Raw genomic sequence first — 27357 nt, 5'->3', positions numbered from 1 at the left:
AAATAAGTACTTATACTCAACTATAAGTTGACCTCATGTATAAGTCGAAGGCAGGTTTTGGGGTCAAACTTTTGGATTTTGATGTGACCCGTGGATAAGTCAAGGGTAAAATCTAGGGGCATGTAACAAATGATCTAAAGGATGAATCAAAGGAAAATAATGCCAAAGAACTTACAAAATTCCAGCAGGCATAACTGTTTAGGCTCACCGAAAAGTCTAGATCAGGGGTAGGCAACCTTTTTGAGTCGGGGGCCAGGTTGCTGTCCCTCAGACAGCTGGGGGGGCCGAAGCCGGGGGTGGAGCTTCCACCCTCCAGGGGTGGAGCCACATGCCAGGGTGGAGCTTCCACCTTCTGGGGATGGAGCCACATGCCAGGGTGGAGCTTCCACCCTCCAGGGGCGGAGCCACACACTGGGGGTGGAGCTTCCACCGAAGCATCATCATCATCACCAACACCACTATCATTGTTACAGCAGACCTTTGTTACAGCACTTTGGAAAGTCACACTGTCTCACCTTCATAAATAATAAAAATAATGAAATGAAATAAAAAGCAATAATAAAAATAATGAAATAAAAAAACAAAAATAAGTGTTATATATTTTTAAAAATTAATGGAAAAAAACCAAGGCAGACCTGAAATGACTCGCCTTTCCACCTCCTCCCCCTCTTTCTCATTGAGAGGGAATTTTGCAGAAAGAACACCCAGGGCAAGTAGTAGTAGTAGTAGTAGTAATAATAATAATAATAATAATAATACAACTAATAAAGTTACAAGCAAGGAAATTACTAAAATGCAATTGAAAATAAACTGCAGCAAGCATGCACAGTTTCAACTCAGAAAAGCCACAAGGTGCTCAGAGGGGATTTTGCAGAAAGAACACCCAGGGCAAGTAGTAGTAGTAGTAATAATAATAATAATAATACAACTAATAAAGTTACAAGCAAGGAAATTACTAAAATGCAATTGAAAATAAACTGCAGCAAGCATGCACAATTTCAACTCAGAAAAGCCACAAGGTGCTCAGAGGGGATTTTGCAGAAAGAACACCCAGGGCAAGTAGTAGTAGTAGTAGTAGTAGTAATAATAATAATAATAATACAACTAATAAAGTTACAAGCAAGGAATTTACTAAAATGCAATTGAAAATAAACTGCAGCAAGCATGCACAGTTTCAACTCAGAAAAGCCACAAGGTGCTCAGAGGGGATTTTGCAGAAAGAACACCCAGCTAACCCCCTCCCCCAATGAACCAACCTCTGGCCTTGCTGTGGCTGCAGCTGCTGCTCTGGCTCCCTGGCTCCCTCGCTCTGTACTCCTTTCTTCTTCCTCCTCCTCCTTTCCCTGCTCTTAGGGAGGCGGAGGGCGAGGTGGAGCCTGCTGCAGGCCTGCTGCAGCCCCTGGAGCCCTGTTGGAGTGCTACAGGGGCTGCACCAGGCCTCCTACATGGGCGCTGCCATTTTGTTTTTCAAAATGGTGGCCGAAATCTCGCGTGACCTTTGCCATCCTGAGGTCACGCGAGACTTCGGCCGCCATTTTGAAAAACAAAATGGCGACCGGAGTGGCGAGAAAACAGGGAAAATCGGCGGCAGGACTGCGCAGGGGCCGGTAGGAAGGCCTTGGTGGGCCAGATCCGGCCCGCGGGCCGCAGGTTGCCGACCCCTGGTCTAGATGGATGAGAGAGTAGATGGGGTCAGTTTTTCCAGGACATATTACATTCTTGTCTTTCACCAGTGACTGGTTCCGTTATTAATAAGAGTTATAGTACGGTTGGCCCTCCTTATAGGCGGGCTTGCCTTCCATGGCTTTGAGCTTACGTGGAAAACAATCCCCGACAGAAACAATGGGGTGTGTACTCGCGCTGCATGCCCCGTGAGCTGCCACAAGCACGCCCCCAATTATTTTCTATGGGGCTTTAGCATATGCTCTTTTCCCCATACGCAGGGGTGGTGGTGGTCCGGAACGGATCTCCCACTTATGGGGAGGGCAGACTGTACTTACATTGACCTGTGGATAAGTCGACTCAGGGTTTTGGGGTGAATTTTTTTACTGAACTTTCTAGACTTATACCTGAGTATATACAGTAAATGTTTAGGTTCATTGGACATAAACAGTTTCCAGTTTACTGAGGATTTGGCCAGAATGCATTCAATTTTTGCTGTCTACCTATAGGCATTACACAGTGGGATATTAATTCTGAATGGGTGAAACATACATGATAAAACAAGTAAACTGAAAAATATATTTTAATGCTAAATTGAAGATAAGTTAAACTTTGCAAATGATATATGGACAATCTGTTATCTGTAACTGGAGGAAGGAATCATTGATCTCTTTCCTACTTTTGACAGAAGAATTCTGCTGGATCAGAAGCTTTCTGTGAATGGAGATTTGCTTTTCTGTTCATGGGAGGCTCAAACTGGATCTAGTCTAATGTTTGCAAGTAATGTTAAATATGATATTACTTGTAAATAATAACTTCTCCTCTTCCCCTGCAGCTAAGAGGAAAAATAAGCACCTCAGATTTAGCACATCCCTGTCTTACTGTTTTGTAAAACCAGGGATTATACTTTGAATAAAACTTCATAGCCATTTGCTATAGAAACCAGCAGCTAACCTTGTTTTCTAGTTTTGGTTTTGCTAGCTTCATTTTAAGAATGTAGCATTTATTTTAAACCTGGTGGTGCAGTGGTTAAATGCCTGTACTGCAGCCATTCACTCAAAACCACAAGGTTGTGAGTTCATGACCAGCAAAAGCCCAAGCTCGACTCAGGCTTGCATCCTTCCGAGGTCGCTAAAATGAGTACCCAGACTGTTGGAGGGCTAATTAGCTTACTTGCTGTTCACCGCTATGATCTTTGGAATAGCGGTATATAAAATAAAATAAACAATGTAGGAGGCCCTGTTGCACAGGTTCCTTGGTGTTCAAGCACATAAAAAGTGGTTTAGTTATATTATGCACAACTATTGTCATTGGATGAGAGTTCATTCAGTCTGTTTCAGAACACAAATCCAAAAATCAAATAATTTCTACACGGAAAGTTCTTATAAATGTGGGTTTAAGTTGTTAAGTTCTGTCTAGATGGTGCTGTTTAACTTCATGAATAAATTTTATGAAGTGTTAGATTTGGGTTAACCAATGGAATGTGATGAGATTTGAGTTAGGCACAGATGCTGGCAAAACATCAGGAATAAACTCTTCCAGAACACAGCCACATAGACCAAAAAACTCACAAAAAACTATTACATTTTATAATGTACCTAGACACAATACAGTAATATGCACTGAGCAAGATCTAGACTAGCATTGCACACTGTTTCTCCTCCTAAGTCAGTATTTCCATTGGTGGCTGATGTCGGTAATTTTCTGCCTGTGATTTGACCAGGAGTGGTTTGACTCATGTTTCACTACATGCAGTCCTATTAAGAACATGCTAGAAGATCTGTGGGAAATAATAACATTGCTCAGACCATAGCTGCAGAGCTTCACTTTGTAACGTATCTTGGGTCCTATAACTGAGGTTTCAAGGATTCAAATAGCTGGTTGTTGTTGTTGTTGTTTGTTGCCATACTGTGACCATGTTTCCAGTGAAAACAAACCATGTTCCTTGCAGTGGTGCAATTCTTTTGGGCCCACTTATATTGAAAAGCAATCACAGTGACTACAGCTAGGGAAGAGAGTCCATTTGATCTTTTCTCTCTCTGATCAAATTCCTTTCCTTTCTTAAAACTGGCTTCCACAAGCTGTTTGTGGAGAAGGAATAAAAGGCCCCATATCTCTTTTCCCCATTCTCATAGGAACAGAGGTGATGTTGAGAGAACAACTAGCAGCAAAGAGAGGCCAATTTCTCTATCTGTATTCTTTTCCTCTCAGTTGTTTTGTTGCTGGTGTTGCCTTTCATTTAAAAAAAAAATCAGAGGAGAGTACCGTATTTTCCGGTGTATAAGACGACTGGGCGTATAAGACGACCCCCAACTTTTCCAGTTAAAATATAGAGTTTGGGATATACTTGCCGTATAAGATCACCCCTCTTCCAATGCACACCAAATAAAAATTTAAAAAACATCACTGCATTTACCCCAACTCGTTCTCTAATCTTAGCTTGCTTGCTTGCTTATCTCTCTCTCTCTCTCTCATATCTATCTATCTATCTATATCTATCTATCTACTTATCTCTATTTCTATCTATCTATCTATCTATCTATCTATCTATCTATCTATCTATCTATCTCCCCCCCTCTCTCTATCTCTCTAACTATCTCTCTCTATCTATCTCCCTCCCTCTCTCTCTCTCTATTTCTCTCTCTCTCTCTCATCTATCTATCTATCTATCTATCTATCTATCTATCTATCTATCTCTATCTCCCTCCCTCTCTATCTCTCTATCTATTTCTCTCTCTCATCTCTCTCTCTCTCTCTCATCTCTCTCTCTCTCTCTCTCTCTCTCTCTGTCTCCCCCCTCTCTCTCTGTCTATCTCCCTCTCGCCCCCTCTCTATCTCTATCTCCCTCCATCCCCCCTCTCTCTATTTCTCTCTCTCTCATATCTATCTATCTATCTATCTATCTATCTATCTATCTATCTATCTATCTCTCTCTCTCTCTCATCTATCTATCTATCTATCTATCTATCTATCTATCTATCTATCTCTATCTATCTCCCTCTCTCTCTCCCTCTCTCTATTTCCCTCCCTCTCTCTCTCTCTATTTCTCTCTATCTCTCTCTCTCTATTTCTCTCTCTCTCTCTCATCTATCTATCTATCTATCTATCTATCTATCTATCTATCTATATCTATTTCTCTATCTATATCTATTTCTCTCTCTCTCTCTCTCTATCTGCCTCTGTGTGTGTGTATATGTCTCTATCTCTATCTCCCCCCCTCTCTCTCTATCTATTTCTCTCTCTCTCTCTCTCATTTTTTATTTTTATTTACCCCAGGCCTTTGCTGAGGCCTGCAAAGCCTGCCTTGCATGCAGGCAGTGCCCTGGCCTACTATAGGCCAAGTTTAGGAGGCCTGATGCCCACAAACGCCGGCTTCCAAAGGGCTCCACATCCGCAGGGCTTTGGAAGCCGGCAGCCAGGGAGGCACCCTCGCGCCGGCTTCCAAAGAGCTCCGGGGCCCTTTGGAAGCTGACAGGACAACCAGGTAAGTGCGCTGGGTTCCTGGGGCTCTCTTCTTACCGGCGTACAAGACGGCCCCCAACTTTTGACCCCATTTTAGAGGGTCAAAAAGTCGTCTTGAACGCCGGAAAATACGGTAACTGTTTAAAAAAATCAGAGGAGAATAGATGCATAATTTGTATTATGGCACTTAAGTTATAAAATAGTTCCTTAACTGTACATTTACAGACTAAAAGTTTGATGGTGGTAGTATTCAAAGAGAAAGTTGAATTAGGACAGTTTTCTCTGATGCCTATAGTTTTCAGTACAGGGATATATATAGATATAGATATAGTATATTTTTATAGAGAATGCTTTAATCATGTGAGCAACCACTTTTGATCTGAAGTTATATAATCCAAGCAGAATTTTCCACCTCATTAAGAAGTAGGTCTGAATAGTAAATTCTTTAATTACCCCAGCTCTGTTTAATCTTTTTGGCAATATGTGATCAGCACATATAATGTGGTCAAAGTATGTGCTCAGAATTTTCTTTAAAAATAACCTATGTGTGTGTTTGATGCTTAACTTCCCTACATAAATTTTGTGATTAAATTCCATTGTTGAAGTTGCATTACCTTTCTCTGGACACAGGATAATGTAAGGGATCCTATCCCTGTATGTGACAACACATATAATTACTTATTTTGGAACTTTGTCTTGAAATCTGAAGGTCCAAAATACAGTAGAGACTAGGGCCGGCTTGTCCATATAGGTGACCTAGGCAGTCGCCTAGGGCGCAAAACTTGCGGGGGGCGGAGGGGGGGTGGCAAGGAGGCAAAAGAGAGCCAGGCAGAGAGAGAGAAAGAGAAGCTTGCACGGGCCCTGGAACTGGTCTGTTGCGTGCCGAAAAGGGGGCATTCTGGGAATGTGATGGTCGCCAGAACGCATTTTACTGCATGGAGGAACGGCACAGCTGCCGCTGGGTGTTCCAATCGTGTCCCCGATCTGTTCCAGGGAGTGCAGGTTCTCCCAAATCGTGCAGAGGAAGGGAGGGAGGGAGGGAGCAGAGGATGAGGCGACCAGTAGCTAGCAGCAGGGAGAGAGCTTCCTCGAGCAGCAGGTAAAGACCTGCTTGGAGCAGCTGCTAAAGCTGCCTGTCTGGAGGAGGGCTCTCTGCCTGGTGTTGGCGGTGTGGGCCTTCCAGTCTGCATCCACACTGGAGAGATAACACGGTTTGGCACCGCTTTAACTCATTTCTGACTCAAGGCTATGGAATTATGGGAGTTGGGCCCACAACAGACTCCAACTCTCAGAATGCCATAGCCTTAAGCCAGAATGCTTAAAAGCAGTGCCAAACGAGATGATTTCTCCAGTGTAAATGCAGCCTAAGTCTGTCTCTCTCTGGCATTCTCCCCTGCCCCTCCTGGGAGTTGGAGTTTGGTTTTGGTCTGGGCCCTTCTTATTTCTCTTCCGTCTCCTCTGCTTCTTTCTCCCCTCTTCTTTTTTAATCTTCTTTCTCCTATCCTCCTTCTTCTTTCTCCTCCTTTTCTTATTTCTCCTCCTCCTCCTCTTATTTCTCTCCCTCCTGTTCTTCCTCTTCCTCCTCCTCCTTCTTTCTCCCCCCCTCCTCCTTTTCTTCTTCTGTTGTTGCTGTTGTTGTGTGCCTTCAAATCCTTTCCAACTTATGGTGACCCAATAGAGTTTCCTTGACAAGTTTCTTCCGGGGAGGTTGCCTTTATGTTCCCCTGAGAGGCTGAGAGAGTGTGACTTGCCCAAGGTCATCCAGTGGGTTTGCATGGCCAAGCTGGGATTTGACCCCTGGTTTCCCATTGTCCTAGTCCAATACTCAGGCCACTACATCATGCTAGACCCTCCATTGCACTTAAAGAGACAGTACTCAGTTATTATTTATTTATTATTTGTTGTTGTGTACCTTCAAGTTGTTTTCCACCTTATGGAGATCCTAAAGCAAACTTATCCTGGGGTTTGCTTGGCAAGATTTGTTCATAGGAGGTTTGCCATGGCTTTTTGCTGAGGAGGCTGAGAGAGTGTGATTTGCTTGAGGTCAACCAGTAGGCAGGGAATCGAACCCTGGTCTCCAGAGTCCGAGTCCAACACACAAACCAAACAAAGCTACATCCCAACATTCTATCCAGAAGAATGTCAAAATGTCCTCCATTTTGAGCATGACTGAGAAACAGGAATTTATTTTGCTTTTTATTAATGTTTTTGGCTTTTAGTTGGTCATGTCCTCCATTTTTCTTGAATGTCATACAATTTGTCCTCCATTTACATCATGTCCTACATTTTCCCTACACTTTGAGGGGCTATGGGGTGAGGGGGGGTGCCAAAATACCTAGAGCTGGCCCTCGTAGAGACCTTTGATTTCTCTATTCCAAAGAAAGATGCCAAAATAATTGGGAGTTGTTTATCTTTTAGTGTGTATTTGTATATAATTATCTTATGTTCAGAGTAAATAGGAAATTTCTTAATAACTGTATGTTGAAGAATTAAGTGTTTCAAAATAGAATCATAGAATCTTAACAGTTGGAAGAGGTGCCAAAGGTCATTTGTTCAACCCCACACCATGGAGGAATACAAAGCTAAAGCACTTCTGAAAGGCCCATCCTACCTCTGCTTAATGGCCTCCAAAGAAGAAGCGTCCACCACCCTCCAAGGCAATCCACATTCCTCTGTCAAATAGCTCTTACAATGAAGAGGTTCTTCTTTTTTCTTGTAATTTGAGTGCATTGGTTCATGTTCTAGTCTCTGGAGCAGCAGAAAACAAACTTGCTTCTTTTCTACATGATGAAATTTCTCTCAACATTTAAAGATGCCTATCATGTTACCTCTCAGTCTTCTCCTCTCCAACTGATGACATAGTACTGTTCCTCAAATCTATTTCTTCATTTAGTAGTGCTTAAGTTTTGGTAAGTAGATCTGAGTCTGTGAGAATTAGAATTGGGCAGTTCTATAATGTTGATATCCAGTAGAGCAGCGGTTCCCAACCTTCCTAATGCCATGACCCTTTAGTATAGTTCCTCATGTTGTGATGACCCAAACCCATGAAATTATTTTCATTGCTACTTCATAACTGTAATTAAATAGGTGTTTTCCAATGGCCTTAGGCGACCCCCATGAAAGGGTCATTCGATCCCCAAAGGGGTCCCGACCCACAGGTTGGGAACCACTGCAGTAGAGGGATATCTTACTATGTAACAGAGCTTGCCATGGAACTAGTGTACTACAAGATGTGCATTGGGTACCAGTCCAAATTAAGCAGTCTTGCTGGTGTCCTGTTACATATTTTTTTGCAATTCAGCCAAAGGAGTTTTTGGTGCTCATGCTGTGTAGCTAGAAATATGTAAAATTATGTAACGTAACAGGCTATACAGTATTTTGGTGAATGTTTACAGGTACAAATGGCTGCCTTTTTATTCATTTTCAAATTCCTGTTGCATACACACAGTTTTGGTTGGTTCTAATTTGGCTGCACTGGATTCTGCTAAATGAGTGCATTCAGCATCGTCTGTCAGTGTGTCCTTTTATTCTGGAATAACTGCAGGATGCTAAATTGTTTAAAACCCATAGAGTGCAATATGTATGGGACTGTATTCAAGGTATATGGGCTATGCCTTTTCTATCTATAGATGTATTGATTTTAAACGTGTTGAACCTGTGTTAGTTGTTCAGGTCATGTTCCAAGTTGGACCACAATAGGTTTGAAATCCAGCCCTGTGCAGAACAATTTCTCACTGCATCCAGTTAGACTTGATATACTCAGCATCTAAGTTCAATATGTAAACTATTTTATTCCAAACTAACTTCATGTTTTCTGTTTTCCCCCATCCACTGCAGGCTCGGGCCCAGGCAGAGGCCCTACACATTGGGGATGTACATTTTTCTGTTAAGCCTAGTTCCAGCACATCCTCACCAAAGCTCCACTCCAGTGCTGCAGTGCACCGGCTGAAGAAGGACATTCGGCGATGTCACCGTATGTCTCGCCGTCCATTGCCCCGCCCAGATCCCCAGAATAGCGGTGTGGGTGGAGGCACAGGCATACGTCCTCCTGTCTCACCCTTTTCGGAGACAGTCCGTATAATCAATCGGAAAGTGAAGCCTCGTGAGCCAAAGCGCAGCCGCATCATACTCAACCTGAAGGTCATTGATAAAGGTGGGAAAGCATCAGGTGCGGGAGGAAACTTGGCACGGCCCAAGATCCCATCACGAAACCGTGTCATTGGCAAGAGCAAGAAGTTTAGCGAGAGCATGCTTCGCAACCAGATCCGCCACATGAAATTTGGAGGTTTCCCTCTGTACAACAAACCATCTGCTCCATCTCCATCACTGGAAGGGAAGACAGAGGCAGGAAGCTCTCAAGGTGCTTCTCGTGGGCTCATTGGCTCAGCTGCCTACGATGCCCGCAGTTCCAGCTCCTCTGACTGCCCATCACCAGCTCCGCACTCCTCATCTGATCCAGATGATTCACCACCAAAGCTCCTTCCTGAGACACTAAGCCCTGCCATTCCTGACTGGCGTGAGTCAGAGGTTCTTGATCTGTCAATTCCTTCTGAGTCTGCAGCCACTAGGAAGCGGTCTCCTTCAGGAGGAGGTGGAGCAAATCAGATGCCATCATCGCCATCTTCATCTGATCCAGAGCAGGAAGCCGGTGATTGGCGCCCTGAAATGTCCCCTTGCTCAAATGTGGTGGTCACTGATGTCACCAGCAACCTCCTAACGGTCACCATCAAGGAATTCTGCAATGCTGAGGATTTTGAGAAGGTGGCTGCAGCTGGAGGTGGTGGAGGCAGTGGTGGCGGTGGCAAATGAGAAGCTGCATTCCTCTTCACTGGGGTTGGGGGAGGGGGATAGGGCAGGGAGGCTCTACTGTAAGATCATGCATGGTGTGAATGCCTGTTTTCTCCTCTCTCTCCTTTTTCACCTATTCTTTCTGTTTTAGCTTGGAAATTAAGATGATAATGGAGGGATTGGAGTACATGTGCTTGAAGTTGTCAGATGTTAAAGCTGCTAGGGGTTGTAATGGGACAAAAAGTTTCACTTTTGTCTGCAAGGAGTGTGTTGCACTTACTTGGAGGTTGGCAAATAAAGACATGAATGGATGGCGGATATGTTTTTAAATGAGGATGTTTTTCCACCCAGCTTAGTGAAACAGTATTCACTGGCCAAAGACATAGGCAGATTCTACACTCCTTATTTTACAGCTCTTCAGCTATAACCAAAAGCTGACACATTTCTCTTACATCTGTGATTTGAGTACAATGGCTAGCACTGACTAGACTCGAAGAAGAAGCTGGGGGGGGGGGGCATTAGACAAAAGAGAGATCGTGCTGGTTAAATAGAGTCTGCTGCAGAATTTCTTGGGGGATTTATGCATCCTAATCTGGCAATATCCTCCAGCTCTTCCACCTTGCATAATATTAGGGGTGCTAACTTGTTTAATCGTAGTAGCACTTTTGCCAGCCTGGGTGTGTGCTCCCCTTTTCATCTGCCTTTTTACCCCTGGTTCTAGCACATCATGTAAATTTGTTTTGATCAAACAAGAGCTTCTTCAACCTTTTAAAGCTGCCAGTTTTGTCATGTCATCTGCTGCCATTCCTCCTCCTTCTTACTGAGGCACTTGGGTTCCCTTTTTGAACGGTGAAAAATAGATGAATTCATATCATACAGGAGAGATGGAAATGTGTGGTGAGAAAAAGCCTATTCTTATTTTGCATTGGTGAACTTGATTTTATCATCTTTCCTGTGTGATGGATGAAAAAAGCTTGCCATGCTTTTCCTCATCTACACATCTCTCTAGTTGAATGAGATGGAAGAACTTAAATACCTGCAATTTCCAGTATCTCATGCTGCCTCTGCAATTGCCACCAAAGGTGCTAAGAACCTTTATAAATCTTACTATGTGTCTCTTAGAACTTGAGTTGTATGTGTGGTGTGCATGTGCAGTATATGTTTGCCTCCCTCCCAGCCACCTTCCCACAATGCTTTGCTTTAAATGAATTCATTCTGACTGAAACCTTAACACCTTGTCTTGAAAGCAAATGCTAATGTGGTTTCTTTTGCTACCTTCCCTCCACCATCCATCAGGTGTTAATAACTATGAACTCATGTATCCAAGGTTCATTGCAGAAGTAAAGCCACTTCTGCAAGCTTCTGCTTCATGGCTCTCTTGTCACATTACGTTGCATCCTTATTGCAAGGTTTTTCCCCCTCCTGTGTGTGTTACCAGTGGCACCTGTGTGTGCGTGTGTGCCTGTGTGTGATGTTGCCTGTTACTCTGTTTGTAAAATTTATTACACTGTTGGGGGCAAAGGTGTGTTTGAGGTAATCATTCTTAAGGGCTTGCCTGCATGCTATGCTGTCACTGAAATAACCCAGTTCTTCACATCTGTTCCCTGTATTCCTGTTTGAACTTTCTACCTTTCAAGGGCTTGCTTAGTGTTATTTTGTTTTTTGTTTTTTTACAATGAGTTAATTATTTATCAATACATGTAAAAGCTGGTGCTGCAAACACTGTGGCTTTTTGCTCCTTGATTGACAAGTTTTTTTGTTTTTGTTTTTTGTTTTTTTGAGGTGCTCTAATCTTGGTGTCTCACATTAAGAAGGACTTCTTTGCTCCTTTCTCTTCTTTCTTTTTTAATGTTGCCTCGCTTTTCTTCAAAGTACACATTTCTTCAGTGACTTAGCAAAGTTCCAATTGACTTTGTCTGTGCTTAAAGAACCCAGGACTTTGCCTACTACAGGTCTGAACGATGGTATGTGGTGATAACCTTAATAATAATCTTAAGTATAAGTGTTTATACATAGAGATGCCTAACAGAAGCAAAATGTGTAATGTTAATCTGTGATTGTCTGTGACAGTTGAGTGTAGTTGATATCTAAGACATGAGATTCAAAAATGTTGCTATTCCTTTATCCTAATGTACAACACCTTTTGTGTCTTTTAAAAATTCTTGAAACCAGTGAATTTTTTAGGGCGTGCAGGGTTGTGATCCTACACACCTTCCAGTAATGTGTGAGTCCAAGGCTTTCTGCAGATCCACATGTCTATGCTTTGGATAGCTCTTTTTCTTTTTCTTTTTTTGGTGGGTTTGTTGAGGCAGGCTGTATCGCTGCTTTGCGTCGGAAGAAGTGGGAGGCTTACAGCTGTAGCTTCAAAGGTGGGTGGGCTGGGTGAGGGTAGAGATGTATAATGGGAGGGTCAACAGGGAGACTTGTATTAAAGAGAAGACTTTAAAGGAAAAAATAGAATTATTTTATGAAGCTGCAAGAGAGGAACTATTATACTGGTGCATACTAGTCAATCGTGTTTTGAGATTGCTGGGTATGTTTGTGGTGTTTTGTTTTGAAGTTTGTCTAATATTTGAAAGAAGTAGATGGGCAATATAAAAGGGAATTTTAATAGGAAACTCCTCGGATATTTTAGTACATGATCCCTTGGTTGTTTTATCCCTGGCTCCTTTCCAAGCTTTTTGTCATCATGGTTTGTACAGGTTGAAATTTTGCCTTCCATAAAATGTGCATAATTTTAGAAACTGGTTGATTTAATGAAGGAAACCCCCAAGGGCATCAGGTTGACTCTTTTATTCCTTTCAGTGATAAAAGAATAGAATGGGACACTATTTTGTTGGAGTTTGTTCCAGGATAAAAAGGACCCAGTACCAGAAACTGGGGGCAGGCAGAGGGACAACTTCACATGGTGTGGTAAAGACCATTTCCCTTTAATGCCTCACTGTTACTTTAACATGAAGGTAAGGCAACCTGATTCTTTTGGAGTGGAGAACTAAATACATGCCTAGGAGGTGCATTTGACTGTGGTTCCTGGGTGTGTATTTACTGCATGCCTTCAGATGTGCAGCTTCCTTGGCACATTTGTGCTTCCTAATGTACATGATAAAAAGAAATTCATCTCTCCCATAATAACTGACGCAGTCTTGAGTGAAGAAGACTTGAAAGCCTATTCAGATAGTAACTCCTCCATTGCCATGTGTTCTTGGAGTAGTTGCCATCAGAATGGAATTGGTAGCCAGTGTCCGGCTTATGATTGTCATGTGCTGATTCATCTACAGCTGACACTTCCAGACTTCCTCAAAGCACCCTAAAGACTTTCTCTTGTGGAGAAGGAGGCACACTGACACTAAAGTCCAACAAGTTGATATTGAGGAGCCAGCTGAATGGAGTAGGGTCTGTTGGTGACTTGGTAGTCGATTGCGTTAGTGTTGCTTCTTCTATCTCCTTACATCCCCATCAAAGAGGTGCAGGCTAGGGATATGGACAGGTCTACAGAAATGTGGGAAAGTTGAGTTTGCATAGCATCAGAAGCTACTCTGATGCAAAAATAGTTCTGCTGATCTGGCTGTCTCTTTGGCCATTTACTTGATATTAACAGTCTAATTAACTTATCGGGGAGGAGGGGAGCAGGATTGTACCATCAAGGTAGAGGTTGGATCTCCCTTATCCAAAATGTTTGGAACCAGAAGTGGTTTGGACTTGAGAGGTGTTTTTGGATTTTGAAATATTTGCTTATACATAATTAGATATCTTGGCACTAGAATCCAAGTCTAAACATGAAATTCATTTATGTTTCATATACATATACACCTTATACATATAGCCTGAAAGTAATTTTATACATAATATTTTTAATAATGTTGTGCGTGAAACAAAATTTGTGTACACTGAACCATGAGAAGCAAGGGTGTCACTATCTCAGCCACCCATGTGGACAATTTTAGATTTTGGAATACATTAGATTTCAGAATTCCGATTAAGGAGATTCAACCTCTAGCACATTTGCTTGCAGAGTTTCGAATATCTTCCCACACCATGCCAGAAAAAAATACATGTGATTTGTGGAAGTGGGGAAGCAGCAAATGTGTGCCCATGGGATGCTGGGTGAGTGTTGACTTTTTTCCTCCTCATTTGGTACACTCTGAAAACAAATTGTTTTCATGCCTGTTAAATGGCAACCTTGGTCCTTGATACAATTTGACCACTAGAGGATGATGGAGAGTTATTGTTATTACTTAGTAACTGAGCTATGTTTGATGCCTTGAATCTTTCTGAATGTTTCCTCTTGTGATTAGAGGATAAAAAACATGCTGTAGACACACTTGGTTGGAAGATGGCATGTGAATTGGGGGCGGGGGGGGGGGGACCAAGGGATTATCGTTTGTGTCTGTGCCATGTTTATTGTCCTTTTTGTTCTTAGAGAGGAGAGTTTGATGGAGGGGGGAGGGGGGAAGAAAAAAAGACTAGTTTTGCAAAAAAGAAAAAAGGAAAAGATTTTTTAAAAAAGGTAATGAGATTTTTACAGACAGGAGGATAGAGAATTTAAAGAATATTAAATGCAGTGATTGCACAAACTGTAGTGATATTAGCTGGTCCTTAAAGAAGAGAGTATTTTTTAGTATTTGTGTATGATAGGGAGGGTGGCATTCAGATAATTCAGTCTGGTTGAGGGAAAAGCAAAAAGTGCAACAAGAGCAACAGTTTCTGAGGTGAGGAAGCAAGTTCTTATCATTAAAACATTATTTTGTTTTCCTTTTTGTACCCTTAACTTGAGGGCATCAGGAGAATGCCTTTCTCTTTACCTATTTCTCTTGATTCTTAAATATAATGAAGCCAGAATTTAGCTTTGTTCTAACAAAGTTTAATGAGATGGGATGTGTGGCATTAATGTGTGGGTCCTAATTAACAGTGTGGACGAAGGTGGCACTACTGTAGAGAGAGGTATTGAATTGAAAGTAATATGTTGCTGCTTTGTGGTTCTTCAGTAGCTGTCAAACCAAACCAAACCAAACCAACCTATAGAAGCTGGAAAAAAATTTGCTCAGTTTCAGTGCATACTGGGACTGGCAAGAAACAAATCTTTAGTTAATCAGATTTGTTCTGTGTGCTGCACATCCATTTATGCCAGGTTTTTTACGGTGTGGTTTTCTAAGACGAGAAATAATGGTGCCCATCCTAAGGATAGCAAATCTTGCCCTCATGTAGGCAGCATGGATTGCAATTGTTACTTTAATTCTAGGCCCTGAGGGAAAGCAAGCAAAAGGAGCAAGGCAGCTTTAGACTATGTTTGTGGTGTAAAACTTGGAGGAAGGGACATCATGAAAGGAGAGAATATACAGTACAAGGGGTGCAACATGGTAAACAGTTGACAGTGTGATATCTGAGGGCATAAAACCTGTGTAGGACAGACAGGTGGAGGGCAGGTTGGTGTTCTCCCTGCTGGTCTCAACAGAGTCTGAGCAAGTGTTAGGCCTAGACAGGAGCCAGGCAAGAGTTTGCTCACTCTTTAGCAGCAACTGGTGTCGTCTTGCCAGTGGCCATGTTCCATTTTGAGAACTACAGTTTTAAACTTGTTAGGAAAAGCCTCTTAATCCATGTGTGTTGAATGCCTTTCTAGTTCTTTGGATAGATGCAGGTCAGAAGAGTCATCTCTTGGCATTTATAGCATGCACATTGGACAAAAGGGTGGGGGTGAAAGGTGGCAGGTTTTTATTGGAGTAAGATTGTGTCCTGCTACCGTGGGTGGTGTTTTTTAATGTCTGTGGAAATAGCTTTCGTGTTTTGTCTCTTGCATGCATAATTGCACCTTTGCTTCCATGCTCTTAACTATTCACATCTCTTACCTACAACAAAGCAGACCCAAAATGCATGTTTGTCATCTGTTTAGGGAAAGGTATGACATCCATTTCCAAAAAAGAAAAGAAAAAAAGAATCTGCCCCACTAGGGTGTTTAGCTTTGTGCCTGCATTGTGCATAGAACTGTTTTTTATCTCTTGTTTTTTTAGGGGTGCTCCCTTTGTCTAACCTACTCCTTACCATACAAAAATTGTGATATCCTTTTTCAGTATATACTAACTTATACTTCATTATTAGTTCTTAATAGCTATGGTTATATGAACAGGGAGCGGACCGTGACAGGTAAGTGTATGAAAACAACAAGCTGGACTTGAGATTTGGGTGAGCCGTTGAAATACTGTTTCTCCTGTTCCAATAGGAGAGTTTTCCTTTACTGTTCCATAAGTTAGTCCTCCTTGGACAAATAAAGGGTGTGCTATCATGTAGCCCTACCACTGTTATAAAATAGGTGCTATCCAAGGTCTGTTTTCTTGGCAGCAGGATCCCATATCTGGCTTCTTATGTTTAAGGAAAATTAGTTACTTAGCATCAGTCTTTTGCAGTCTACCTTTCCAGTAGTTTGCAGGTGCTTGGGTAAACAATTTTGGAGGCAACAGACAAAGAAACAGAATAAGGGGAATTTCTCCTGTACTGAGCGTTTTTTCTGCTGGGCAATTATTAGAGTTGTGGAGCAAATTGAGAAAGGCCATTGGGGCTTGGCCAAGGAAATGTAAAAAGTCCAGAATGCATTTCTCACTAAGTGCTCAGAGTTCTGCTGTCTGAGCCATCATGTTGCTATTCTCTGCCCACCCTTGCCGCTTGCCCTGAAGTCTTGCACTGTTTTGCCTGGTACACTCCATGCTCCAGCATCGCTTGCTTTGCTGCTTTTTTTGACTGCCCACTAACGGTGCAAGAGCTGAGATCTTATTTTCTTGTTGTAAATGTATGTACTGTGTATATATAAATAATCTTCCACTTAATCTGTGACAGAGCTTTGTATTAAACAAGGGCAGTATGGGCCAGTAGTGTAAACAGAGTTCTCAGAGTTGAGAACTAAGATTGTCTGAATGCTGTGATCTGCAAGTTTTATAGCTTCCTTTTGAGAATCTGTTGCTCTCTTAGCCAACACAAGAATGGCATTGTGAACAGAGGAAGAGCTGCTTTGGGAAATTTGTTCTTAATGCTTGTGAACAGTTCTGATTGTACTCCTTTTAATATCTTCCCAGGATAATAAATGTTAGTTTTTGACTGTTTCCAATTTTGAGGACCCACAGAAATAGAGCTTAGGATAACAATATTCTCCACCCCCCATATGACTTCCTCTCTGAATTCCTGTAATTACAACTACCTTGATTGCCTTTTAGTCTGCCCTGCTTTTTATCCTGCCCCACTTGAGAGGTACAGTGGTACCCCGGGTTACGAAATTAATTCGTTCCGCCGCCGCTTTCGTAACCCGGAAACTTTCGCTAGCCGAATAGCCCATAGGCGCTAATAGCGAAAGCCGCGATTTCGTGTGAAATCGCGCCGAAAAGCACCAAATTTTTTTTTCGTAAGCCGAAAAAAAAAAACGTAACCCGGAACAGTTTTTTTCTTTGGGATTTTTTCGTATCCCGGGAATTTCGTAAGGCGGTGCTTTCGTATCCCGGGGTACCACTGTATATTGATTCAAACTGAGAGAGAGAGAGAGAGAAACTGATACTTCTGATTAGTAAATGTGTAATATATAATAAGCATCTGAAGCTGAATCAACCCATTGATCCATCTAGCCCAATCTTGGCTGTCCTGATGGTCAGTAGCTTTCTCAAAGATACAGATATTTCCCAGCCATTTTTAAATGGATGGTTCTAGGAACTGAACCTGAGACCATGTTGCATGCAAAGCATATGGTTTACAGCTGGGCTGAGGTTCTTCCTGGTGTCATTTTTATGTCCTGAATGATTAGCTGCATCATCTGTGACTCAACCAAAGGATTTTCTTTAATATGGGTAGGGCACTGCCATGCATCTATATATTCGGACACAACACTGATGCAAATTATAGAACCAAGGCTGTGTAGATCTGCAAATGTAGCATGTCTGAGTTAGAAACATAGGCGCAAAGCCTGCCCCCCCAATGGTGGAGTGGAGCCTGGATAAACATATAGCTTCAGTATGTTAGTGGTTGTATGGAGCACAGTTCCTCTTGCACCTCTGAGTAACTCACAGAAGAAAAATAAATTATGCAAAATAATATATGCAGATGAACATAACTAGAATAACATATACGTACTACAACCTTTGGTGCATGCAAGATTTGGTGCATCTTTTGAACCACCAAATACATTTAGCCTTCATTAAGATTTCGCCTGTAATGAGGAAAGTTACCTCTTAATGAAAGCAGTGTGATCTCAGGTGTGCTTCAGTACAGGAGAACTTGATAGGCTTAGGTGAGTAGTTCAGCTTCACCCGTTTGCTGGCTCAATCAGTGGTATTTATGGATGCTACTAGTGAATTAGGACAGAGTCTGAAGATTAGGACTACTGTTAGTCATGGCTAGAGTAAACACAAAGACACCAATTATATCAGTGTTGACTTACCATTCAACAGTTATTTCAATGAGTCTGCTGTGTTTGAAATAGGATTCAGGTCTCACAGCCTGTCCATGGGCTGATGGCTAATTTGCCCAAGCACTACAGGGATTCCACAGTGCTCATGTTTGGTCCCTCTGGTGGCTATAATCTTGAGTCTACTTGATTGCATTCTCTATTTCTCAAATGCTGAGTGAGGTAAGAAAAATGTGTGTGTTCTGTGCCCGTATTTCTTCCTTTTGTGTATCACAAGATGAAATTGTCTAGTGCTCCCAATGCTTCTGTTCTTGACAAAGAAGAGGCATGGTCAAGAGATGCTTAGAGCCTGACAATTTCTTGTCAGTTTTCTTTAAAGAATATTTCATATCTAGCACTGGTCCTGAAAGAATGCAGAAGGCTTCTGAAGAGGCATGACTTTGCTTCTTAAGGTGGAAGAAAGCTATTGTGCTATTTCAGTTGCTCCCTAAAATGGAGATTCAGTTAATGGAAGCAAGAGAGCAATGCTGTCTTGGGGAAGAAGGTGTGTGTACTGTCAAATGAATAGGTGGGGCAGAGAGATAAGGAAAACGAGAATAGAAGCTCTGACAGGATCCCCCCCTTTTTTTTCTATGGGCAGTAAAAGCTACATGGTAAGACCTACAGTGTAGGTGACGATGTTTTGCAGATTAATTTAAATGTTTCCATTGGTTGGATTTATTCAGTTCCTGATTCTAACGTTCTGATTACCCATTCCTGTTTTGCATAGCACTTAAGAAATATAAGCACATGCTTAAAAATACAGCACTGTCATGTCTGGGCCTCTAGTTTGAACCATTTTAAATCCCCCCTTGTTTGCATAACTCCCACATTCAATGCTTATGTCAGGTCGTCAGAGAACTGCTCTCCCATCTTGGGAGACACAAGAACAATTTGCAGGAATTGACTTTTGTATTGTATAGCATAGCAGGGAATATTTACTACTCAGAAGGCATCTGAGGTTCTGCTGAGGCTATTCAATATGTCCATAGCCATTTCTTAGAAAACAGTTATATCAAGGATATGCCACATTCTTATGTATTGAAAAACATGGAGAAATTCTCCCAATGTTGTATTTATAGTACATTGAGAAGCAGCTCCCATCTCTTCTGTAGGGTTTTTCCACTGATCCAAACATGTAATAAATGATCTGTCCTTCAGGGACTGCTATAGGCATCACATGTAACTAGTGGTAGATCACTGGTGTTAGAACTCTTTTAGTAATAAGATACCCCATCCTCTGTAATATGATGATAACAAAGGGAGCTTAATTCTGAGGACACCTTTTACCCATAAGGCCTGAAATGGAAAGAATGGGAAAAAATAGCGCAGATGTAAAAGCTGGATGAGGGGGGAGAAATACGACTATTTTCTAAGGTGAATTTCACAAGAGCAAAGTGTTTTCAGAATGTAGAGACTCCTACAGGAATCAGAGTTGCTTCATGGTATCACCATGGAGTAAATATATCTGATAATGGCTTTTATGAAGTTTCCAAAGCTTGTTTTTCCTCCCTTGTTTTTCCTACCTTCCATGTTATGCCCAAACCATTTGATATATCATGTTTTGCTTTGTTTTTGTTTGTTTGTTGTTGTTGTTATTTTTGTCTTCTATCAGTTCTCTTGAAGAAAAGCCTCTCATTTTCACACAGATCATTGCAGAGAGGTATACAATTGGTGCTTGCTCCTCTTTTTGCATTCACCTTTGCACTTGCCAATGCCAGGCCTCAGCCTTGCCATATCTTGATGCTGATGGCTTATAGCCCATGTTAACATAGAAGGGCTTTCTGAAGTGATGGTTGCACTCAGTTTGGCCTTATAAAACTTCTGATAACTTGAGTGCTTAATTGTAAGCCTGTGCATGTAGGTTTTGCAAAGTTGAGGCTGTGTGCTAAATTCTGTAAAAGAATGAATTGATGATGTGTTCTTGCCTCTTGGCATACAAAATATGCTTTGCAAACCAGTAGCTAAATATATATCTGGTAACTTTTTTTATTTTGGAAAATACGCATTTAACAAAATAATTGTGCACGAATGAAGTGTTACCTATATATTTTTTGTCTTATAATTCTTCATTTTTAAATATAGTGTTTGCATTTGCTTGGTTGCTTTTTTAAATCCAGTTCTCAGCTGGCTAAACTGTTTAGAGTGGGTGGGTGTGAAGTGTTGTGGGGCAGGTGATTCAATCATGCTGTCCTGTCAGCATTTCTGTCAGAAAAGTGGTTTGCTCCAGGTTTGGTGGCATGGGGTGCTAATTACTCTTGTATCCTTGTACATTTTGTTCTTTCTGCTGCTCTTGAGTATTGTATCAATGCCAGAAATGGGGAATTAAAAAAATGAACCCCAATAAATTGTTACATTCCAAAGTTTCTTGCCTCTGGTTTATGTTTTATTTGATATTCCTTTCACCCATACACACACAGTTATAAAACATGAATGCAGATTAAACTGCCCTGGAATGAGCTGTATCTCCTAACTTCACTCTGGTTATTCAGTTGGCTGAGCTGGTTCTACATTGTCCTTATCTTCATGCTGCAATTCAGAATTCATGTTACTGCAATGTACATATACAAAAAGGTCTTGTAAATGCAAGTGCCTCATTCACTTAAATACCAATGTCTTCTTTCTCCAGACATATTTCAAAATTGAGAACTGCATCTCATTTCATTTTCTTTGCAAGTTCTTGGAACACAACCAGGACCGCTCACTTTGCTTTGTGCTCTCCTGTTACCTTGCACTGCTGATGGAGCTAAGTTCCAGGAATGTCAAAGAACCTCGGGTAATGGAAGTGGGAAAACGTGGGCACATTTTTTTTTGAACAGATTTCCTTCCTGTAGCTATTACAAGATGCCAAAATGCACTAGAGGCTCACATCTTCAACTGTTCTTGGCAGTAGTTCTTAAGTTCTGTTTGTGCCATTATATTCAGGAACAAGTGATGTTTGCTTTCAAATTCACATGGTCTGATCCTATGGAAGCTGAGTTGCTATTCTTTAAATAAATAGATACATTTAATGAATTTTTATTATGGAGTTTTCCCATTTAATAGATGAACAGAGTAAAAAAAAATCCAGTATGATATCCAAGTTCCATTTGGCTAGAAAGGATGACTTATATGTAAAGCTGACAAATCGACAAAATTGATAACTTCATTCCTTAAAAACAAAACATTACTCCACAGATTTACAGAACTAGCTGGAGGCAAGAGTGTTTGTTTGCTGTTATTAACATAGGTAAGAATAAGGGAGACCAAGTTCCTAAAAATAGTGGTGAAAGTTGGGCTTTTTCTCTTATTCATAGTTAATAGTTCCATTAAGGCATTATTGAGAGCTCAACAGAATTTTTCCTCCAATCCTTTGCAATTTCTAGCCTGGTTCAATGGCATAATATACTAACAACTACAAGAGAGGCACATTTTCTACCTGAAATATTGATGATAAGACAACTTGATTTCTTGACCTGAAATTAGGCTTAATGTATTTCATTATATACCACTCTTCAAAGTTTTTATGTTTGTGGGCAGTGCCACTAAATATGGAGGTGCAAACCCTCACCTACCACATTGACCCCAGCATTTGGTACTTAAATTCTTGGACATAAAGCTTAAACAAGTCAGCCCTACAGCACCTACCAAACATTTTAAAGCGCGGTGTTCATGTATCTTAGTTAACAAGCATGTCTTGGGACCTAAAGAACATTTTCTTCCATTTTTCTTCAGATAGTAATATTAACACCCTTTTTCTTTACTGATTTAGAGCTTCTGTTTTAAAATTTGCATGCTCTTATAAAAGACTGGTTCGGTCAGGCAAGCTAATTGTCACTTTTATTATAGTTTATTTCACTTTTCTTCCAAGGAACTCAATCACATATGATCTTCTACTGCATCCCTTTCACCCAGGCAATTTCTCCAAATACAGATGTGAAATTGGCAGTGTGATATTACAACCTGAGTATTGTTCTCTGGCTTGGCCAGAAAGCTTACATGGTATACTTGCATCCTTGATTCTCAGCCTAACCTACCTCACCAGGTGGTCCTGTGAGCTAAAAAGGTCAACCATGTATACCATCCTGAACCTCTTGAAGGAACAGAGGAATAGAAATGTAAGAGATATACAGCGATTGTTACCTCTTGCAGTTCAGTTCTATAGTAGTGCAAAAGGAATAATGTGGAAAAGCTATTACTGAACATATGATTTTATTTTGGGAAAGACGAAGGCAGACATTTCTGTTCTGTGCTATTAGTATTTGCCTCTTATTTGTAGAGTAGTTTCCCCCTGCTAAAGTGACCAGACTTAGAAACGTATTCTTTGGCGCTATACAGACCGCCCAAAAAGGGCGGCGTGTGCCAAGGAGCCCATCCCCTTTGGTCAGCTGGCCATTGGCTGGCTGGCCAAAGCAGGGTACGAGCTCCTGCTTTAGAGCCCCCTGCACGCGCGGGCAGGAAAGCCCTGGCACAGCGGTGGCGGTGGCACTGCTGCCGGCGAGGAGGAGGAAGAAGGCGGAGCTGCAGGAGGAGGTGGGTTGGCGCTCCCCACGATCCCACCACTCCAGGAAGAGCAGGAGGAGGTGGGTTGACGCCGCGGCCAGCCACATTAGCGGCAGCAGCAATGGCCGCAGGAGCGGGCCCCAAACCGGGACCAATGCATGGCTGGGGGCCAAACCGGGCCGGGACCAGGAGGGGCCCCCAAAAGTGGGATTTTCCTGGCGGCCACCGGGATATGGCATCCCTAGTCCCAGATGATGTTGAATCACAACTCCATAATCTCTCAGTGTTTCTATGCTGGCTGGGAACTGAAGTTCAACAGCATCAGGATCCAAGACTTCTGTGTAACCCGCTTTGATCTGCCAAGGAAAAGCGGGCTATAAATAAACAGTTTATTATTATTATTATTATTATTATTATTATTATTATTATTATTATTAAGACTGGGAATCGTTGTCTAGGATATTGCTGTGAATCATTGCTGTTTTTAAATGCATTTTAACCCTGGTTGTTAAGGTGCTGAGAAGCTCATGAGGCTTAAGGTGAAGGACTGCACTCTATGTCTCATATGTATGCTACAATGGGCATATTTAATGAAATATAAAATAGATCCAAGATATCTTTACCCCTTGCTATCATTAGTTGGGAAGAGCTCAGGATTCTGCAGCATTCCTAATCAACTAGGACTCAAAATGAAAGGCATGGTGAAATACACCAGGTCTGCTCCATTTCCTGTGAGCAACCTTTTGCTTCTGAATCTGAATACTACCATACTACATACCTGAAAACACTCAATGCATCCGATTGTAGAAACAAAGAAGGCTTAGTAATTGATAAGAAACAGGCTTTGGTTTAATTCCATACAGACTCATAAGAGTTGGGAGGGACTGCAAGGGCCATTCAGTCCAACCCACTGCCATGGAGGAGAACACAATTAAAGCACTCCTAAGAGATGGCTATCCAATGTCAGCTTAAAGACTTCCAAAGAAGGAACATTGTCCATGCTCTGAGGCAGTCTGTGGAACAGCTCTTACAGTCAAAGACGTTCTTTTTAATGTTTAGGTGGAATCCCTTCTTGTAATTTGAGTCCATTGGTTGTGTTCCAGTCTCTGGAGCAATAGAAAGCAGGCTCGTCCATTCTCCATATAATACACCTTCCAATATTTCAAAATGGTTGTCATATCGCCTCTCAGTCTTCTCCAAGCTAAACATATCTAGGTCCTTTAAACCATTCCTAATAGAGCTTGCTTTCTACACCATTTATAATCTTGGTCACCTTTTCTGGATGCATTTCAGTTTGTCTGTATTCTTTTTGAACTGTGGTGAGCCCTGGTGGCACAGTGGTAAAGGTTGAGAGTTCAGTACCAGCAAAAGGGCTCAAGCTCGACTCAGGCTTGCATCCTTCCGTAAATTGCTAAAATGAGTACCCAGGTTGTTGGGGGCAATTAGCTTACACTTTGTAAACCACTTAGGGAGTGTTAAGTGCACTGATAAGCAATATAGAAATGTACTTGCCATGAGCTCTGATCAGAGTAGGATAGAATGGTCCTATTACTTCCCTCAGTCAGAACACTATACTAAGAGGCCATAGCCCTGTTTATCAAATAGTTTCTCCAGTTGCTATTCCTAACAGGGACTTTTAGGGAAGCACACAGAATGAATATGATCTATGTTAAAAAAAACCAGCAGTCCATTGACACAAAACAATGGCATTGGCATGGAGGCCATTCCAAATGGATTGTGCCCCAGAATGTTTGGACCCTATAATTTTTATTTATTTATTTAATAAATAGTTTATTAAAGAAATAATTTGTTTTGCATTTTCTGATATTTTGACCAAAAATACTGTTGTCAACACCCTTAGTCATGATACTTCTGTCTTATGTACTCAGAATTAGAATGTTTTAATAGTTTAAGAATGGGCTGAGTAAGGCCCACCTGGAAAATTGCCTGAACCTACTATACAGGCTATTATCCTGCCCTACAGTATTTTAATAGTAATGCTGGCTTAGCTTGTATAATTGTTGTAAGAATAACTGAGAGGATTTGTATGATGAAGCAAAACATATGCTATGTGAAGTCGAAGGCTTTCATGGCCAGCATCCATAGCTTTTTGTGGGTTTTTTGGGCTATGTGGCCATGTTCTAGAAGAGTTTCTTCCTGACGTTTCACCAGCATCTGTGGCTGGAAGCCATGCCAGCCACAGATGCTGGCGAAACGTCAGGAAGAAACCCTTCTAGAACATGGCCACATAGCCCGAAAAACCCACAAAATGCTATGGATGCCGGCTAGATGAATGTTGTTCAGCTTTAGAACTTTGAAAATGTTTCCCATGAAAAAGAATGAATTGATGTAGGAAGCACTCCTCCTTCCTACCTAACTACTGCAGATACTTGACTATAAGTTGACTTCATGTATAAGTCGAGGGCAGGTTTGGGGGCCAAAATTTTGATATGGACTGGGGATAAGTCAAAGATAAGATAAGGACTCCATTGCCGCCTTCTTCACTATCGGCTCTCCAGCAACAGTGGTGGCGCAGAAGCAGTCAGGCCTGGGCGAGGCTCTCTTCCGCCCCTCCTTCCACCTGCCTGGTTGCCAGAGCGACGCAACTGAAGCGGAGGCCAAAGCGGGACTCCATTGCCGCCTTCTTCACTATCGGCTCTCCAGCAACGGTGGTGGCGCAGAAGCAGTCAGGCCTGGGCGAGGCTCTTTTCTGCTCTTCCTTCCACTTGCCTAGTCTCAAGACCATTGAACTCTGTCCCCAGTTTTTGTCATTACTTAAAAAGTCACAATAGATCGATTGCAGACTATTCAGGGGACTACGAGACACTGGTTAGATGGAGGGTCTTGAGGTCAATCAAGGTATATATCCATCATTGTATGTTTCAGGGGAGGGATTATATGTCTTCAACGGAGCAGCAATTCAAGTTGTGCAGGGCAATGGAAGATATGGCATTAGCAGGGCAAAAGGTCATTACAGAAGAAGACGTGATAGATGTCTGATATCTATTCCGCCTTCCATTCGCCCTGCTACCCCAAAAGATCTGGAAAGCATGCCTAACCATTCGCCAGACCTTTCCCTGCTCTTATGTAATGCCAGGTCAGTGAAGAATAAGTCCCGTATCATCTATGACTTACTGATAGATCTCAATGCTGACCTGGCATGTATCACAGAGACCTGGCTAGGAGCAGATAGCTCTGTAACCTGGGCTCAGGCCCTTCCGGCCGGGTACTCTGTCAATGAGCAGATAAGGGGAAGCGGGAAGGGGGGAGGTGTAGCCATAATCCATAAAAACAATCTCACTTTAACCAGGATACCTATCCGTGCATTAAACCACATTGAATGCATTTACCTTCGCTTGAAGACCAGGGAGAGTTTGGGGATTCTGTTGGTCTATCGCCCACCCCGTAACGTAACAGACTCCCTAACTGAGCTGACACAACTAGTCTCAGAGCTGATATTGGAATCGCCTAGGCTGTTAGTCCTGGGCGACCTCAACATCCCTCTCAAGGGTGATTTGACTAATCTTACTGGTGCGGCTCGGGAATTCATGGGTTTCATGACAAACATGGGCCTCTCCCAGATAGTCTCTGAGCCCACGCATTCTGCAGGTCATACTCTTGATGTGGTCTTCTGTACCGAACAGGCATATCCATGGGCAGAAATAACTAGTATCTCCGCATTATCATGGACGGATCATTTCCTGGTTAAGTTTGGTCTGGAGACTAATATTCCTCCCTCTAGGGGTGGAGGACCAATTAAAATGGTCCGCCCTCAAAGGCTGATGGAACCCATTAGGTTCCAAGAAGCCCTAGGGGGTTCTATGGTTGGCAGTGCCAGTGACTCTGTTGAAGTTCTGGTTAATTTATGGAATAACAACATCACCAGAGCTATAGACATGATCGCTCCCAAGCGTCCTTTCCAACCCAGTAAAAACCATAACCCTTGGTACACTGAAGAGCTTAAACAAATGAAGCGGGTTGGACAACGACTAGAGAAGCGTTGGCTGAAATCTCAACTCATATCTGATAAGATACTTCATAGGACTTTTCTTAGGTCCTATCAAATGGCGATAGATGCAGCCAAAAAATCTTTCTACTCTGCATCTATCGCATCTGTGAAATCTCGTCCAGCTGAGCTGTTCAGGGTGGTAAGGAGTTTAACACAACTGCCTCCCACCCAGAACCCTCTATTAGAGTCAACCATAGCTTACTGTAATGCTTTTAATGATTATTTCACAGATAAAATCTCTCGGATAAGAGCTGATTTAGATGCCAACTTTAAGTCAGAAGCAATGAGAGAGGCATCCAACGCCTCCGCCATTACTGTTAGACTGGATCAATTTGAGTCGGTAAGTACTGAGGACGTGGACAAGCTCCTTAGTAGTCTGAAAAAAACAACTTGCCCTCTTGACCCTTGCCCATCCTGGCTGGCTGTCCAGGGGGGTGAGATAGTCAAGCTGATGCTGAAAAATATAATCAATGCATCCTTCAGGGAGGGTACCCTGCCTTCTTGTCTTAAGGAGGCAGTGGTCAGACCACTCTTAAAA

General features: G+C 42.0%; 1 protein-coding gene across 2 annotated transcripts in view; it reads left to right on the top strand.

Annotated features, from left to right (window-relative positions):
- CBX6 (chromobox 6) overlaps positions 1 to 20691 on the top strand; it is a 28741-nt gene extending 8050 nt beyond the window's left edge. Inside the window, exon 5 of one of the 2 annotated variants that reach the window (XM_089528216.1) lies at positions 9016 to 20691. In XM_089528216.1, the coding sequence (XP_089384342.1) occupies positions 9016 to 9933 (918 nt within the window). In that variant the 3' untranslated portion in view covers positions 9934 to 20691. Of the gene's footprint in view, positions 1 to 8961 lie in introns of both variants that reach the window. The other variant, XM_089528215.1, reaches the window with a different exon arrangement.
- The last annotated feature ends 6666 nt before the right edge of the window (positions 20692 to 27357 follow it).

This window comes from Sceloporus occidentalis, unplaced genomic scaffold (assembly GCF_023333645.1).
Source record: "Sceloporus occidentalis isolate IW3139 unplaced genomic scaffold, rSceOcc1.0.p SCAF_5, whole genome shotgun sequence".
NCBI lineage: Eukaryota > Metazoa > Chordata > Lepidosauria > Squamata > Phrynosomatidae > Sceloporus > Sceloporus occidentalis.
This window is presented reverse-complemented; position numbering and strand designations above follow the sequence as displayed.